This window comes from Struthio camelus, chromosome 3 (assembly GCF_040807025.1).
Source record: "Struthio camelus isolate bStrCam1 chromosome 3, bStrCam1.hap1, whole genome shotgun sequence".
Classification (NCBI taxonomy): domain Eukaryota; kingdom Metazoa; phylum Chordata; class Aves; order Struthioniformes; family Struthionidae; genus Struthio; species Struthio camelus.
Genome location: NC_090944.1, coordinates 105,679,915 through 105,697,623, shown reverse-complemented (window position 1 = coordinate 105,697,623; position 17,709 = coordinate 105,679,915). Strand labels below are relative to the sequence as shown.

Sequence of the window (17,709 nt, the reverse complement as noted above, 5' to 3'; positions counted from 1 at the left end):
GAATCACAACAGCTATACAAATAATGAAAATCCATTTCTTTGAAGATTCAGTAACATTTTGTATAACAAATAGGAAGGGGGAAAGGCATAAAACATGCTTTCATCTTATTCACAAAAGAGTCGTATATCCTCTCCATTTGATTATAAGTATTTAATTAGCCTGTTCCTCCAAAGCTTTTCTAAATGCTTTTGAATTTGCATTTTAATCAGACGCTTCCCTTTTCCCATCATTAACAGATTATAAAGGTCTCTTAAGAATGACGAAATAATTTGATCGTTACACCAGAGGGACATGCCTGTCACAGAAGGTGCTGGCTTAGGGAACCGAACGCTCTGCTGTCACCACTGGAAGAGCTGAATTTGCAGCACTGGAAGAAGACGTGAGCGCTTGTATGCTGCCAAAAAGATCCAGCTCTTCACGTTACTTCTACCTGGAAGGGGCAACCCCTCCCTGCAGGCAGAGAAACACCCCATGGCATCAATTACTTGTCTGCAGCAAGCCCAGGGTGGCACAACCACAACCAGCATACATTAGGCTACCAGATTCAGGGAAAATTTGTGGACTGAAAACAGTATTTTGGACAACGCTCACTGTGCAATATGAAATTACCTGCTGTCATGCAGACACACCACAGTGATGACTGCAGTATCCTGAGAACCACCACAGTGTCTGCCCCTACCTGGAAGGAGATAAGTCCTTCCCACTGGTGCTCTTGTGTAGCTGTGCTGTACATCCATTTCACCACGGAGTCCTTAATGAAGACTGATATGGCACGGAGGATAAAAGAGGTGAAAAGGTTCAGGTGAATATAATTCCTGGTGCAATGCAGATGTCTGCAAAAAGGAAAAAGTGGTCATCATCCAATAACTGTGTCAAAGCTGCAATACCACAGATATGAATGAGGGAGGGAAGGATGAGCTCTATTTCAAGTTAGGAAATACCAGAGCGAATCCTGTAACTTAAGAATGGCTGTGGGGATTTCAGACTTTCTGTGGGAAGAAATCACTATCAAGGAAAAAACATGCAAAACTTCACCCCAAAGGTGAACATTCGCAGGATGGCAGAGGAGATCAGTGTGTAAGTAAAAATTATTCTAAAAGTTTAAAAAGTATAAAAATTAAGTGATTTTCAGAAGGCCTATCTGGAAGGTCTAAACACTTCAACTTTCACATAATGTTGTATCTAATCTATTTCAGTTGATCCCAATCTCACTGCACAGGTTTGCTTTGGCAGGGCTCAGGAACTGATACGCAGTACAGCTTCAGGCTGTGCCCAAGTATCCCTTCCCACATGGAAGGGATACATGGGAAAAATATCCCATGTATAAATTACCACTTCAACAAGAGAAAAAACTGTACTCCAATTGCCTTCCGGCAGAATTGTAAATACCTTTTGTGGAACTAAAAGGAACACGATTTTCACCTCTGTATTCAAATTTGAAAACAAAAAACAAAGAAAAATCCTCTTGAATTTCAGCAGCCAGCTGCAAAGACAACAAAATTGCTACTTGTCAGAGAACAGCATGTTAAAGGATAGCAAAGGAAAATGCAGTCACGTAAATGACACCCACCAGCAGAGTGCTGCCAATATTTTACCAGCCTCGCCCACAAACTCTTTTTTTCCGAATATTGCAAGGGTACACACTTTGCTTCAAAGGAAGCTACACTGCATATAATTCTTTTTTAACCCTAAAAAAATACAGGAAACATATTATAAACAGTTTCAAGGAACCTGTGCTTTAAATGCCTGTTTTTACTGCTCTAAGAGTTCAGGTAGGAAAGCAGACTTGGTGTAAGAGTTATCAGCTTTACGCTGAAGCCAAAGGAGAACTTTTTTCTGTATAGCTTAAATAGAATTTCTTGTAAGTCATGGGTCATTTCAAAATTTACCTATGATAAATATTTATTTTCCTTTAACTCAAAACTTGTTTGCTGCCACCCTTCGGAGTTGCCACACATTTAAATCTGACTGAACATTTATGTATATTAGCCAATTGAAAATAAGCTGGCAAGCAGTATTTCCAAAATACCGAGTATTTCTGCTGCAGCCAAAGCAAGTTACGCAAGTGGTTTCAGTCATGAAGTTACGTGTCTAATGCAGCTTCCATCACTGAAATTACAGATTTTTCTTCCGTTACTTTCAGAAGAGGCAAACTTAGATACTAGAGATCTATTGTTTTCTCTGTTGAATGGTTATCAAAAATGAATATGAAGGCTTTTCTGTAGGCTAAGAACTTATAAAGGCCTTCCTGCTATGAAAGTGCAGAAGATAAGCATTCTGATGCCACTGAATCAAGTTTCTCTACCCAGCAGGTAAGCAAGCGTGCACACCTACCTGGGAGAGGCTGCAAGCAGAGGCTCCAGCCAGTGATTACAGTCTAGGGGGAAACAGTGTTTAATGCCAGGGGTAGCATTAATAGCAAAGGACTATGAAAAAAACATTAAAAAATGAGGTCTCATGCACTTCATGAGATCCTCCTGGATGAAGTTATCCACAGACAGAAAATTTAGACAGGAAATCAGTAAGTAGTTTGATTGAAGTGTTTTAATAAGGTTCTCCATCCCTTTAGTGTCTCCAAAACCTCGTTTTCAAAATCAGAAATTCTTCATCAAACACGTAACACATCGTTTCCTTCTCTTCTCTCTCTTTCACATACACACTTCTCCAGTCCTCACATTACAGTTAAAGGAAAAAATACTAAAGAATTTCTCCACTAAGAATCAGAATATCAAAATTCTCTCCCTCCTAGCAGCCACCTGTGACAAAGTTATTCTTTATTTCCTGCCAAATATATGCACGTGCTTCCTTCAGAAAGTACATGGTTGTACTCTGTGATCTTTACATTTGGGCTGCTAAGATTACTCAAAAAGTGTCATTGATCAGTGAAACAAGGAGAAAGCACTTAACCTGGGAGACATTTGGAGACTTCAAGACCATCTGGTGTTTTGTCAGATCAGTCCCTAAGTTGCACAGGTGACACATGTACAAATCACAATTATCATCACGTGGCATTCACAGAGGGTGAGCATGTCTGTACCTTTTTGTAGCAATTTAACATCTTTGAGATAGCTAGCCTTATGCTTCTCCACTGGACAGAAGAGGTATAATATGATGGTGTGGTACAGTATTGGAAGGCTTGGCTTATTTAGTTTGAGAAAATAGAGGCTAAAAGGCACGACTGATCTCTTTAAATACATAATGGACATAAGGACTTACGAGGGAGGAAAAGAAAGGGACTTTCTTGCTAACAGATAGTTCTTGCACCAGAACTAACGAGCATTAACGGGTAATGCCCATTATCGTCAGAGCAGAAAGTGTCTTAAGCATTAGAGCACTGAAAGTTCCTGACCTGACTCCAAGTAAGAGTACTATGAGATACAAACCCATGCTATTTTAAAAGGCAACCTCACCAGCATGTCAGAGGGATAAAAGGACACGACTGCCTGCAATAGCCAGGAGCGGGACTTGACAGAGAGCTCCTTCCCACAACAGAATAGGAACACATCTTCATGTTTTCTAACACCCGTCTCCTGTCCTCAATGCCCCCAAACTGCAGGTAAGTCTAGCTGGAATCAGTGAGATACCTACTGCATTTACACAGAAAAAAGAGAGATCTCTGTTGGAGTGCAAACTTTTTTTCTTTTTGAGCAAACCTACACAGTGTAGCACTGGCTTGTACCCAACTCAAGAAGGTTTTACAGCCACTAGACTCTTAATTTTGATGCACTCCATACAATTTGTTGTTGCACACGTGGAGGAACCCAGTATGTCGGCCGGGCCAGGTGGCAGCAATTTATTCCACAGAAAGCTTTCAAGTTTCAAAATTAGATTCTTGTTCCAAATTAAAAAAGAAATAAGAGTTCAGGAAAGTTTTCCAAAAAGAGAAATTGTGTCAAAAATCCATTTCTACATCAAAATACACCCTCCATGTCGGGGAGCAGAAGTGAGCCAGATTTAAGTCTATGCTCTGTGTAATTCCAAGCAATGCAAGACAAAACCTTCCATCCTAAAGGTCCTCCTGCATTCAAGACTAGTGCCCCATCTCCAAGTCGATGTCATGAGGAAATGCTGGAATTGCTCTTGTTCTTTCATCTCTTCCAGTGGAAATGTAATTGAAATCAAAAACACCACAATATAATATTTCAACTTATAAAACAGTATATGATCGATACATTCATACTGGCAACACTGCAAAAGTTTAGAATTTTTAATTGAGTTTTGAGGAGAACTGATTGCAGGAAAGAATACAGAGGTGACAAAGTAGAGAAATCCTGAGGTGATGGAGGAAGGGAAAAGTCAAATGTTTCTGTTGAAGTCTGATACTGTTATTTAGAAAAATATAACACTTTTCTCCACTCTCTTCAGAGCTTCATCAGTTACCTGAATCCAAGAAGAATGGCAGTTGCTATTACAAGGGCAGAGAAGGAAAGAGCATATCCAATGGTGTATATGATGGACAAATTCAGGAGCTGTTCTTCTGGTGCATCCTGAGAGCAGATAAAGGAGAAAAGGAAAAAAGAGGGAGAGGAAAGAGCTCATCGGCTTCAATTCTTTTCTCCCACCTGCTTTCTAACTTTTCTTATTGATACCCAGAAGTCATTCTCTTACTTTCACAGTTTAAAACACATGCATCAAATCAGTCTTCCCCTTTTCATAGGTTCCAAAGAAACAAAAGTTTAATCTTAACTCCTCAGCTGCTCCTAGATGTTCCCTCAAACACTTGGACGTTGCAGCCAGGCTAGAAAGTAGACAGTGTGGCATTATTTCATCATAAAGTTGGAGAGGAGTGAATTACCACACAAGCGGGTGCTAAACAGATGGCTAGGCAAGACGAATAGACATACCTCAATCCTGCAGAAAAAACGGCAGTCAATGTTTTCAGCCTTGAATGCTCAGAGCCAGTCTCCTTATTGTAGCACTGAAGGGTTTCCTTTGGCTACACCTATACCTGGAAATAAAACGAGCAAGGCCCCCTTCTCTGGCTCTGATGTCAAGCGGCAAAGCGAGGCTTGCATTCATACAGGAGGCTTGCATTCATACAGCTGAATTTCTTTCTGCTCCCAAACAGTCCCTCTTCTGCCTCAACCACACTGTCTACTGGGAGCAGCCCTGAGCCCACAGCATCACACGAACCACACGTGCCAGTGGCTGGGAGCGAGTGGCCAGGATCCAGAGCACACCCCAGATCGCTCAGGGACAGCACGGCAGGGATGTCCGCGCCCCAGAGGTCCTGCGCTGGGGCTCTCCTCGGATGCCCCACTGAAGACAGGGCCACTTCAACCCCAGCTTGAAAGTACTGGCCAAAGTCTTTGCGGAGAGGACAACTATGTGAAAAACTACAGGCAGGTCTGAAATGGGATACAGGCTTGGTGCTTGGGCTCTGAGGCGCTTTCATACTCTATATTCTGGCTCTTCTCTAAGCGCACAGCTTTGTCTAAAACTCAGGCATTTTTCTTGCCCACTTCAAGTCCCTGATTCTGCAGCTGACTTCCAAGACCTGTGCTGTACAAAGGAATATACTCCTTGTACTTCAGAAATAAGTACAGCTATTCAGATGTACTTTGTATAACCAGAAGGGTTTAAGGTGAATGTAAAGGCTGTTGCTCAGGGATTTGCTAGGTTAATGTTTTAAGAGGAAGGTTATGAGAACTACCTTATGTAAGAGAAAAGAAAGATCTCTTCAGTATCAAAGCCCAGGCAAACTACCGAGACCTGATAATTTAAAACATTTACGCAGATCAGAACCACATTTTATATTTAAGGAAAACAATGTTCTTTTAGAAGGATTCACTCATAAATCCTTGGGATTGTCTTTTAGCGACACTTGTAACATATTATGAAATAAACTTATCAAAACCAACCTCTTGTCTCTAGAAGACATAACTGGACGGTTTGGGGTTCTACATACATTTAACTGGAAAAAAGAAAAACAAACGTGGCTGTTCACGTTTCAGGGAGTGACACCACGTTATGTAGGTTTTCAGTGTCAAAATCAGTAGACCCAGTTCACAGAAATGACACAGGTGCCAAACGACCAAATGTTGCCACTAGGCATCTGTCTCAACACAGCTCTGGAAGAAACCATGGTGGCAAACACTTTGGGTTGAGATAATGCACTCTGCTGGGATACTCAAGGCTGTGGAAAGGACGAGGAATAAGGCTGTAAATTAAGGGGAAGAGTTAACTTTTAACGTATTTGAAGGAATAAAAATCTCTTTCCTGTTTGCAGCCCTCTATTCCTTCTGAAGAATGAGACCTTGAAAAACAAGGAATTTCAGAGGACGCAAGCATCCCAGAGCACTTGGGAATTTCATATATTTGAACTGGTTTGGGTAGGTCTGTACTAGTTCCCAGCACCCCTGAACAGTGACTGTGCACTCAGTGCACAGGTCTAAGGAAAAGCATCGCTCTCAGAGCAGCACAGCTGCAACGGTTATCGCGTGTCATGAGATCGCACACAACGCACTAGTTGATGCCAATGGCTTACAAAAATCCCTTGGAAAGCCCTCCCTTGTCCTTTACATGGTACCAAGTGTTCCAGCTCCCCACTGAGCAATAGAGCAAGAAAATAGACTGAGAGGCCTAATTTAATAGCCCGTGTTCAATTAAGGGAAATAAAACAAAACAAAGCCACCACAACAAAACAAAAAGTAGGAACCAGGAGCCACTCCCCCAAAGGTGAAACGGTGAAAAGCAAAGATCCTTCAGTTCTGTTAATCTTAACCATCTTAGTAGCTGCTAACAAGACACAGAGAACAAGTAGTAATTTTACTTTAGCAACATTCTGCCAGTGGAAGAAAATGCAAAGGACTAATGCTTGGTGACTTCTCCCCTTTGAGCCCACCCTACCGCGACTGAGAGTGAAGCGCAAAACCCAAGCAACTCATTTCCCCTCACGAGCACTGCCAGGAGGGAGCATCCTCTTGCTGACCACAACGTGCTTCCAGGCTGAATTAGAGACCCCAGCGCTGCTCCACACCTGCATTGGTCCAGTTCACTTCTCCTAGCTGTTTCACATCTGTTTAAAGATGCCATTTTCTTTGTTGAAGAGGAGAGGCCTAATGTTGCTTTAACATTAGACTGACTGCAGTGAGACACCCACAATGAGTTAGTAAGGTTACTGTGGTAGGACAAAAATGCATGAACCCCAATACACTTATTTTTCCTCTGTTCTGTGTTATTCTAGACAATTACAATAGCAACAACAAATGGAAACCCTTACCCGGTCAGAGGCCTCGCACTCGGACAGGTTCCTCCATGGCAGGGTCGAATTCTCCTTTAGGAGCCAGGTCCCTTCAGCGGTGCAGAAGCGGTAAGCCTGCCCATGCAGCACTGCCAGAAACCAGAGGGGTAGCGGGGTTAACAGGGGAGAGCCCGCAGCGGGGGTAGGATGTGCAGAGCGGTCCGGGGCTCAGCCCAAGCTGCCTTCCTCACTCATTGCTTCCTTAGCTGGAGGGGGGATGCGCAGCATTACCGGAGGAGCCCTTCGCTTGCTCCTCACCTGCAGCCAGTGCTTCTGCTCCTCATCCTCAGGGCCAGAGCGCAGACGAACAACGCTGCAAAGGGATCGGACAGCGCGCACGCCGGAACAAACATCCACAACAGCTCTGAAATACTTGCTGCGACGGGGGAAAAAAAATCTTTGTGTGCATTTTCAACACACACAAATTCCAATTCATGGAAATCTTAGATGTAAAGCCTCACAAAGTTTGGAGTCGCTCAGCCCCAGCTACAAAATTCAGATGGAGAGGAAGGCGCACAAAGAGTAAACGTACTCCTTTGCTTCTGAGCTCGTGCAGAGCCAGCAACAGAAAAACCTCAGAACAGATATGCTAACACAAGGCCCCCAAAATGTATATGCTTATATGAACATCTGTGCTAGAAAATGAAGCCATAAATCTTTGCCTAAACTACTCATTTTTTTTATTCCTTCCGCCTGCATGTTTGGATAGCAAAACCAGCAATAAATCAAATGCCGTTCAAAAGCAGTTAGCAGCTTCATCTTGTAAAAGCAGATAAGATGAAATGGCTCATAATAAAATTACACCAGACCAAAGCACCAAAATAAAAGTACTACGGGTAAGGAGCACTCAACCACAGTATTTAAAAAAAAAAAAAAAAAAAAGGAAATGCTCTCTCTGGTGGCTGAAGTGCTGGGGAAGTCTAACGACTCTCACTAACCTGCGTGAGCATTTTGAGCCTGCCCCTGTGTCACGGTGCGGATACAGCAGTGACGCTGCTGCTTCGCCAGCAAAGTTCCCTCCTAATTGCATTTCCAGTGCAGGAAGCCAACCGCTCGGGTACAGGTTAAGAAGCTGCCATTTGCTAATCAACGTTGGGGCAAACCACTAATCAGGGTTAGCCCCTACCAAGGCAGCGCTGTGACACAGACACTTCACACAGATGCTGCCGACAATTTTGATGTGTGAGAAGCCGAGTTAAGAGGATTCAATGCCGCACAGGCATATTTTGACATCTCAGTCCCAACCTCTCCCTGCTGAAACCTCATCCTGTTGCTAAGACCTGAAAGTCAATCAGTTCCACCATTAGCCCAAACTAGAACCTGCTAAAAAGGGGTATTCTGCGCAACGGGAAATTCTGACATTTTAAAAGAAGTTCAAATATTAAAATTTATTTGAGACAATTTAAAAAAGCACAAAATAACCTGGTGACTATTTGTATATTAGGTGACAACTGGTAATTTGTTTGATGATTCATTGTCAGTGGCACACTAGCAGTAGCTATTGTCAGTGAAGAACGGTGTTTTAAAAAATAATATAGACATTGATATGCTAATGAGTCATTTGAAAAGAGGATTCTAAATGGCAACTGATAATGGTTTTGGTAATCACGGGCTATTTGTAATTGGTGTATTTATACCAATGTACATGTTATTGGTGTATTTGGTCTATAATTAAATGGTAACTGAGATAACATAAAAATAGCTATATCTGGTGGAATATTTTCCATCCTATTCAGTATTTCTGTTGGCATATATTTACATAAAAACAGGAGGAGAGATTAGGCCTGTGCTTATAATATACACATTCACATTTATTAACTACTTCGCATATTTTTTTCCACTTGCTCTCATTATTTACTGCCAGTGCCAACTACTTCCTTAGGTGGGGATGTTGTTACAATGTTAAGCATATCATGTAGTGGAGGGTAGTGAATATGAAAGCGTCAGTTTTTCCTCAAGATTTAATCAACGGCAAGTTGAAGTAACCCACAGAAAACATCTGTGCAAGCCCCTCAGACAACTCCAGAGCTGTCAAGACAGGAATTAGCATAATGAAGAATCAGTAAAGATCATATATAAAAGCCAATCCAGTAGAAGTCCAGGGGCTTGAAGTCTAGGGGAACACAGGACACAGAGATTCAATCTAACTGCCGTTGCATGAGCTATAAGCAAGACATATTACAAGATTAAACTAAGAAAACAATCTCACACAAAAAAGAACTCCACTATATGCCTGAAGATAGAGAAATAGTTTGTGAAACTGTTTTGGTTTTTCTTTTTCTTCCTTTTTCTTTTTTTTTTTTTTCTTTAAAGTCTTCTAACTGTCAAGGTCTAATTGGGATGAAAGCCGAACCTCCATATACCTATTTTTCTTCTAAATCAATTAGTGATACATTTTCATTTTAATTTGCTTTTTGTTGATAAAATTTCTTTTGAAATAAGAAGGAGGAAACTCTATTGTATACTGAAGGCTGGCATATATATTGGAGAATGAACTAGCATGCATTTATAGTAAACGGAACATCAAATTTGCCATTAGACAGAAAGATAAGGCAATTCCTTTAGATATGAAGAAAAAAACACTAGTTATCACCATGTTTTATATATTATCAGGGCTACAAAGAGGATGAGGGGACTGGAGCATCTCTCCTATGAAGAGAGACTGCGAGAGCTGGGCCTGTTCAGCCTGGAGAAGAGAAGATTGAGAGGGGATCTCATCAACGTGTACAAGTATCTGAAGGGGGAGTGTCGAGAGGGTGAGGCCAGCCTCTTCTCCGTGGTACCCAGTGACAGAACAAGAGGCAACGGGCAGAAACTGAAACACAGGAAGTTCAGTCTGAACCTGAGGAAAAACTTCTTCACTGTGAGGGTGACAGAGCACTGGCACAGGTTGCCCAGAGAGGTAGTGGAGTCTCCTTCCCTGGAGATATTCACAACCCGTCTGGATGCGATCCTGGGAAATATGCTCTAGAGGACCGTGCTTGAGCAGGGAGGTTGGACTAGATGATCTCCAGAGGTCCCTTCCAACCTAAACCATTCTGTGATTCTGTGACTAGACCATGTTAAAAGCAGCCATTTTAAAAATGAAAAATAAATGCTTTCCTTCAACATAAGAATAAGCATTTTGATTATGTTGAAGTGATTATTTCTGATCATTTAAATGCATCTTTTCATACAAGTCATCTTCTGTCTCCACTGAAAACTGAGTTTATTCTTTCATTTCATTTCATGAAGGGAAGGAAACCCAATAATTATACCAGAAAGAAAAATTCTTGCCACCTCGATGCGTCACAAACGCTCAAACTGAACAGGCAGCTGTTACGGACTTCTGGGTAGCAGCCAGCCAGGTGCCCCAGGCTGCTGTACCTTCACCGCCCACCAAAAAGGGGTAGCCGGTGCAGGACCCAGAGGCAGCCAAAGACCACCTGGGCTGCCTCAGGAAGAGTCTTAAGCAAAAAATGTTAGTCAAACCAAAAATCCAAACAGAGGAGAGTGTACATGAGCAGGACAGCATATGCGTGTGTGGTCTCACGAATCGCTTAGCAGCCAGAAAGTTTATTAGGTAGAAAAAGTTAAAAGAAAAAGTCAAGTTCTTAGGCCCGCGGTGCCCAGGACCCACTCCTGGCTCCTCACGATTTCCCAGAAGCACAAGGAAACCAGCCACCATCTGCCCACCCTCTCAGCGATGGGGTCCCTCACAGACAGGCACCCGCTACTGCTCAAACGACGAGAGGCCATTAATGACCAACAGCTCCTGTGAGATGTTACCTTAATTGAATGCGCTCCCCTGGTGTCCCTGCCTCACTGAAGAAGGGCACAAAGAGCAGTCTCAGGGCCAGACTCCACCCTGGCTCACCTCCAAAATAACTGATAAAAGCCCTAAGTGGAGATTTTAGGTCTTGTTATTATATGAGCTTTTGCTGCAAATCAATAACAACATACAAGCTAAATTCTTATCTTTGCTCAGTGAAAGCAGTTCCAGTTAATTTCAAAGGGATCCACTGGGTTTAATCGGGGACATTTAAGGTAAAACTTCGATCCAAGCAGTGCTGAAATATTCTATCATTCTTAACTGGTCAGAGGAAACCATATGGCTTGCATCAAAGCTACACTGCAAATGTTCTTACAGACAATTTTTGAATGGACTTAATACTACTCCCTCTCTGCAGGGCTGGTCGTGGCTCAGGATGCCAAAGATCTTAGAAGTTCTAAAACGATAAAGAGACAGCATTTATAAACTTTTTTTTCTTTGCCATGGACCTGATCCAAAGCTTACTGAAGTCATCAGCAGCGTCATTGCCCTCGGACAAGGCCTTTGCTGGAAAAAAAAAAAAAAACCAATTAACGCATATGGAGGCAAACTAACAACCACATGCTAAGAAGCTGCCTGTGTGCCACAAGAGAGTGAAGGCACACACATACAGCTTCCCCATCGACTGTGGCCTGTTTTAGCTTCCTACCTGTCTAAGCAGCCTGCAGAGGTGATTCACGTTTGTCCACCCCTCACTTCAACAAAGTGACTCAGGCCCTCCTGCCTTTAATGCAATGCTAACACAGCATGCAAATACTTACAGCGCAATGATCAGCTCCAGTTCCAATAGATTGCCACGATAAAAAATCTTTTTAAAGAGTTCCTCTGAAAGCTTAGCGCCTCCTCACTACCCTACAATACCTTTTTCCTGTATTGCAATGCTTTTCACTACTGCATAGGCAACATTTCACCTCGCGCCTATTGTTACACTCTAGAATTAGCGATCAACCTGACAGCCAAAAAATCTACAGCCGATACACTGGGATTCTGATTTTGTTCAATCTGTAGGCTGCATGTGTTCGCTTAGGAAGTTGCGCACCCTTTGGAATAGGAGATTAATGAAGCTGGTTTATCTGAACAGTGTCAATCCCACTTCACTAGAATTACATCTTAAAACACTGATGCCCAAAACTCAAACAAGTCTTTGTAAACTGATAAAAAATAGAGAGAGGCCCAGAGTTAGTACTGAAGTTAACATCACCATCCATCTTGTTATTGAATGACCCTGTAAATCAAATCAAACGCCACCTCTAGCCAAACACTTTTATATGTGGCAAAATATGTTATAACATAGCAGGAGAACATTTCATTACTAGACCCCTTTTACTAGAAAAAAAATAAATCAAATGATTTCTCTGCTTAAAATAGCCAACCCGATCTGCATTTTACTACAGCAGGGTGTGAAGGCTGGTGTGACATTACTCACCCATCTGTCCTTGAGCATAAACTGGAACATTATTCATCATAAAAACAAATTACAAGATGTCCTATCCAATCACTTTTATCCAGAGAGATGAGAGAACAGGGAAAGGAACAGGAGAGACGGGAGTTTTGTCTTGCCACTGTGCGCCAAGCACTACAGACCTCTCCTCTGTTAGTATGTCTTCTCAATTCCCAGCAAGGGAAACATTCTGGGGAAGGTAGCAATTTTCTCCATAAAGCAGTGACTCTGTAGTATCTGAGCATCACAGTAGTGTCCTACCAGGCTGGTTTGCTCCTTAAGCAAGGCACCTGCCCTTTGATGGGGGAATTTGACACACCTGAATGGAGGAGCTCTCATCTCCCACCAAGAGCTCTGCTCAGTTACCATTTGGTGTGGCCTGGGCACTGTTTCCCTGAAAGGAGTCCCTCTTTGCTGTACAAGCTGCTGCATACGTGTCACTCAGCCCCAGTCCTTGTGTCTCTTACAGCAAACCCGTCCTCACGCCAGGACTTGGGTGCTCGCCTCTGAGCGTGCAGCTGGAAGTACGGCACCAGAGAACAGCCTGAATATGAAGCCTCCAAGGAGCAGGAGGGGCTCCAACCTGCACTACTGTCCAGGAATCACATTTATCTAAACGTGTATTTATGCTAGGCTCATTGCCACGTCATCTGAAATTATGTTATCTCAACAGGCAGTTTAACAATGAGTACTTTATTTAGTACCACTCCCACTATTCCTCCTCCTTCACCGCATATTAGTCATCATGACTGCTTTGCTTTATTGATGATAAAACAATGACAAACAGCTACGCCTTGCATTTTGTCTTGAAGGCAAAAAGGTTTGTGGTCACTTCAAGTTCTTGCAGTAGAGACAGTTAAGACTAGGCTGAACAGACTCTGACTTTCAATTATGTTCTATTGGCCAGGTGAGAGAGGTGGGGAAAATGGATCACAGTGAGATCTATTGAGAATTTTCCTATCACTAATTTCTATTTTACAAGATCCTAGAATCTCTGCAGGCTCTTCCTAAAAATAAATAAATAAATAAATAATATTACTGCATTGAATGAGAGTGACAAGAGAAAGGGGTCACGCATCCACACTCCTTCCCAAGGAGGGATGATGACAGCTTACACAGACCTAACTGAGATACCTTTACACTATGCAACTTCAGAAATAGGGAAATTTCATTAAGCAAGCACCAGTGCATTGCTTAAGTGCAAGCTGCTCAAGCCCACCCACATTGCCAGGAAGTTCTTAGTGTCCGAAGCTTGTGCTGTGCTACCACAAGGGTGAAGTCAGAGACTTCACATGGAAGTGATACTGTCGGGCCTACTCAGGGGATGTTGTTATTGCTTGCATGTGAATACTTATTTAAAAATATTCCTTTTAGAACGATATTAAAGTTACAAAGCTAAGCATTCAAAAATTAGGAAGTGCTAAGCCAAAGCTGCTTGTGTCATTTTAATTCCACCCATTAACACTGTTTCTGCTTGCAGAGTCATACATTTTTCCAGCAGAATTCACTATTTCATTCAGGATACAGAAGAGAGGGAGGCCATTTAATAGGATATTATTCATCCTTATCAGTGTGAGACACCAAGTCCTATTTAAGCACGCTGAACAAAATCTACATCAAAAACAGTACTTGTCTCATTCATATGGTCCTTTCAAAGACCCTCAATCTGGCTCTCCAATGATCATTAAAGAAAATAGTAGTATCTCATGTTTGTATGCAGACATTCCAAAAATAAAAAACACATTCTGCTCACATATCACTGTCTGATTTACACATGAGAAAGGTATGCAGCCACCAAATCCGTTCTGCATGGGCACTCGGTTCCCTCAGTGGAGAACCATCCTTAACAGCTCTGCAATACCCTCCCTCCTTCAACACGTACTCCCACAGTTAAGGCAGCAACAATCCTACAGAGAAGAGTCCCCTTTACTACAGATCTCACAAGTACATCCATCCTGTATAGTGAAGGAATAAAAGATTTGCAGAAAAAAAGATAAAATACAGCCATATAATCAAAAATACCTGGCTAACTGGTTGCTAAGGAAGGTTCTCTAAGCAAAGCAGAACATGCTAATTAATAAAGTATTTATTAAGTTATAACCTTATGCGTCTTTGAGTGGTATCTCAAAAACATCCAATAAGATGTCATCCTGAGTAAGGACATTGATATCAGTCTTCTGCACCGAGCATTACCTTGAAGGAGCTATACTCTTTCAGCGTTTCAGCTGAGTTACCTGTATCAGCAAAGAACAGCATTGGCTATGCTAGATCACTTTGCAATGTAACATAACTTTTTGAAATACGCTTTAAGAAACAAGTCATAAAAATGCATGCATGTATCTGTGCATCATGTTTAATAATAGAGAGTGTCTATGAACTATAAAAGATATGTGAATTAATGTAATAAAAGAAGGTTGTTTATGAAGAACAAGTATTTATGATAATGGTACAGCTTTGTAAAGGTTTGGTAAGGTACCAAAAAGCATCATTAAAAGTTTTGTTCAGAATAAATGAGGGTTGGAATAAATTTATTGCAACAACAAACGTGACTGGAAATTGTATGCAAAACAAACTTGTAAAAACAGTGCTAAAAGGTTCTGTGCTTCAAAGTTATTGGATCAGTAAGTTGATGTAATTAATATAAGACATATCATTAAAGGATGTTAAAACAAAGCAAAAAGATGATGCAAAGCAAAAAGGAGACAAAAGACATAAGTGAAGGTTTCCCGGGGTGGGGGGAAATCCATTTTACAATGCCCGTGCTCCAGGGACTTACAAAAATAAGCAACAAAAAACATGAAAATAAGCAAACAAAACATGTAGTGAAAGAAGAAGAAGCTAAAAGAAAAGGAAACAACTAGGCAAGGCATTAGCATGATGCTTGGTGAACTAAAGCAAGGAAAAACAACCTCGAGAAAAACCAGTTGATTAGTAATATGTTAAATTTGTATAGTTGTGAAGGAGACGGAAAGAGGCATGCAAATAAACACCAGTTGTTTGATGGAACTATGGAACTTCTGAGGACAACAAGAAGCTCCAGAAGATGCAGGCTGGAACTACTGCTAGGTGCGGCAAACAGACTGCCAACCCACGGCAACAGGGAAATGACTGGTATTTAGTTACCCCCAAAAACAACCCTTCAGAGAACCAACAATACAATGATCCTACTTTATAAACCTCTCACAGGGCAGTTAAAAAGATACAGCAAAAAATCCAAAACAAGTAAAAGCTTTTGGTGCAGGTAAGTGCAAAACATATCATGAAAAGGAATCCAAATCACCGAACCTCATTTAGAGAGTATTAGCCCGCTCTACAGAAAATAAAGGAAGCGGATACTTCAAAGCAGAACAAACACAATGAAGCATCTCATGCATTTCAAAGAGCCAAGACAGACATTTTTATTGAGCAAGCTGTGCACTCTGGCATTGGTTAAAGGCTTATTACTTCTGTATATGTGAGCTAAAGTGCCTGAAGCAATAAAGAAAAAATTATATCAACTGATAAAGGCTTTCCTAGACACACAGCTCTTACACTCTCTGCAGACCTGCCACTGCAGATATAGGGGGCATCTTCACAGCATGAAGTGCTACGCAAAAACCCCTCACCTAGCTCAGCTGTAAGAAGAAATACAGCATTTAACCTTACTGCTCAGGACACTGCCCTGTGCCCTGCCAACATATCCGCAGGCTTTGCCAGTGGATTTCACTGCTGCACAACATGGGGATACTGAAGTGCAGTTTCAGGCTCTGCAATAAACATACCCTAACACATTCTTCTGCCTTCCTCCTCCTCCAACCTCTTCCTGCTCTTCTCTCTGCTTCCTCTGCCCCTCTCCTTTCACCTGCTCTTACGCCATTCCCTTTCTCCCTTACTTGCATCCCCTTCCTTGGGTCTCCTCTTCAGCTTTATTCCTCAACCCTTCCCATTCCTGCAATGTTCACCTGACTGCTTCTGCCCAACCCATCTACTACTAACCCGTTCCTCTCATTCCTGCACTTTCCTGTTCCTCTTTCAGCTCCTACTCTTACACTCCATCCACCAAAAACATTAGAGCTAAACAAAAAAAAAAGCCTGCACCCTGACTCCAGCCTCTCTCCTCTTGCATCTCACCGCTTCTCCTCTTTTCTCCTCAGCCCGCTCCTCACCCCTCCCTATCACAGTTAGGCAGATCTTCCTGCTCCAGCCAAACAGCGGGGAGGGCTAAAATCACTGAGGTGCCTCTGCTCTCTCTCAGGTCCAGGGCATACCGCAGCCCCCAAGAGCGTGAGAAGTCCTGCTCAGCCCACGCAACCAAAGCATGCTTAGCTGCTCTGCAGGGTAAAGGCTTGGCCTGACTGTCATGCAGGATTTGAGGACACAGGACTGCTGCTCACCTCTCATGCAGCTTCTGGAGAAGGTAGGTTTGAACTCTAAAAAGTCTATGGAGCTGACGTAAAAAAGTCACCCCAGGAACAGCAAGACGCATACTACCACTGCCACAGGAACCATCTCCTCCTTCCTCAGCAAAATCTAAATCCTTTCCATACCTGTGCACTGCAGAAGGATTTTGATAAAAGCTTTAAAAATTTCAGCCTTAAAACAGATTTCTGTTGTGTTAAATCTCAGTCCAGGCAAATCTTTGTAAACCTGTAAGCTACTGAAAACAAGCTCTTACGAATGAAACAAGCATCAAGTGCTTTCGTTACAGACACCACTGTCTTTCCTGTCAGTGATTCCTGGAAGCCACTAAGGCTACAGTTACATCTGGATTTACCTTTCCATCGCAAAGCTAATCTTCATACCACGCTTAAACCCTTCTCACATTCTAACCCTCCATCCTACAGTTGGCACCTACTCCCAGGGCTAAAATCAGGAATTCTTACACCATTCTATTGGCATTTTCCCCTAAGTTTTCTATTCCCCCAAGCTTTATTTTCCACTCTATTTTCATTGTTTGAGTGGTATTTGGATGGGCACACAATCCTTTTGACTTAAAATGCTCTTCTCCTGCTGAGGTAGAATCCTTTCCTTCAGTATCCACTGCTAATGCTGCCGCCCATTCTTTAAAATTCAGAGGCCCGCTGCCGTTCATTATCCACACAAGCTCAATATTTTCTGCATTTATATCCATGCTTTGGTTCTGTCTGAAAGAAATTACTGTTGCTCTGCTTCATTAAGCTCTACGGCAATCACCAGGCAGGTTTTGCGTGTGGAAGCCAGATTTTGCTTTCAGA

General features: G+C 42.2%; 1 protein-coding gene across 1 annotated transcript in view; it reads right to left on the bottom strand.

The window, feature by feature from the left end:
* GLP1R (glucagon like peptide 1 receptor) overlaps positions 1 to 17,709 on the bottom strand; it is an 84,490-nt gene that overhangs the window by 23,261 nt on the left and 43,520 nt on the right. The window contains exons 4-6 of the mRNA XM_068939553.1: positions 7,224 to 7,333; positions 4,382 to 4,488; positions 681 to 834 (exon numbers count right to left, since the gene is read on the bottom strand). Coding sequence (XP_068795654.1) covers positions 681 to 834; positions 4,382 to 4,488; positions 7,224 to 7,333 — 371 coding nt within the window. The remainder of the gene's footprint in view (positions 1 to 680; positions 835 to 4,381; positions 4,489 to 7,223; positions 7,334 to 17,709) is intronic.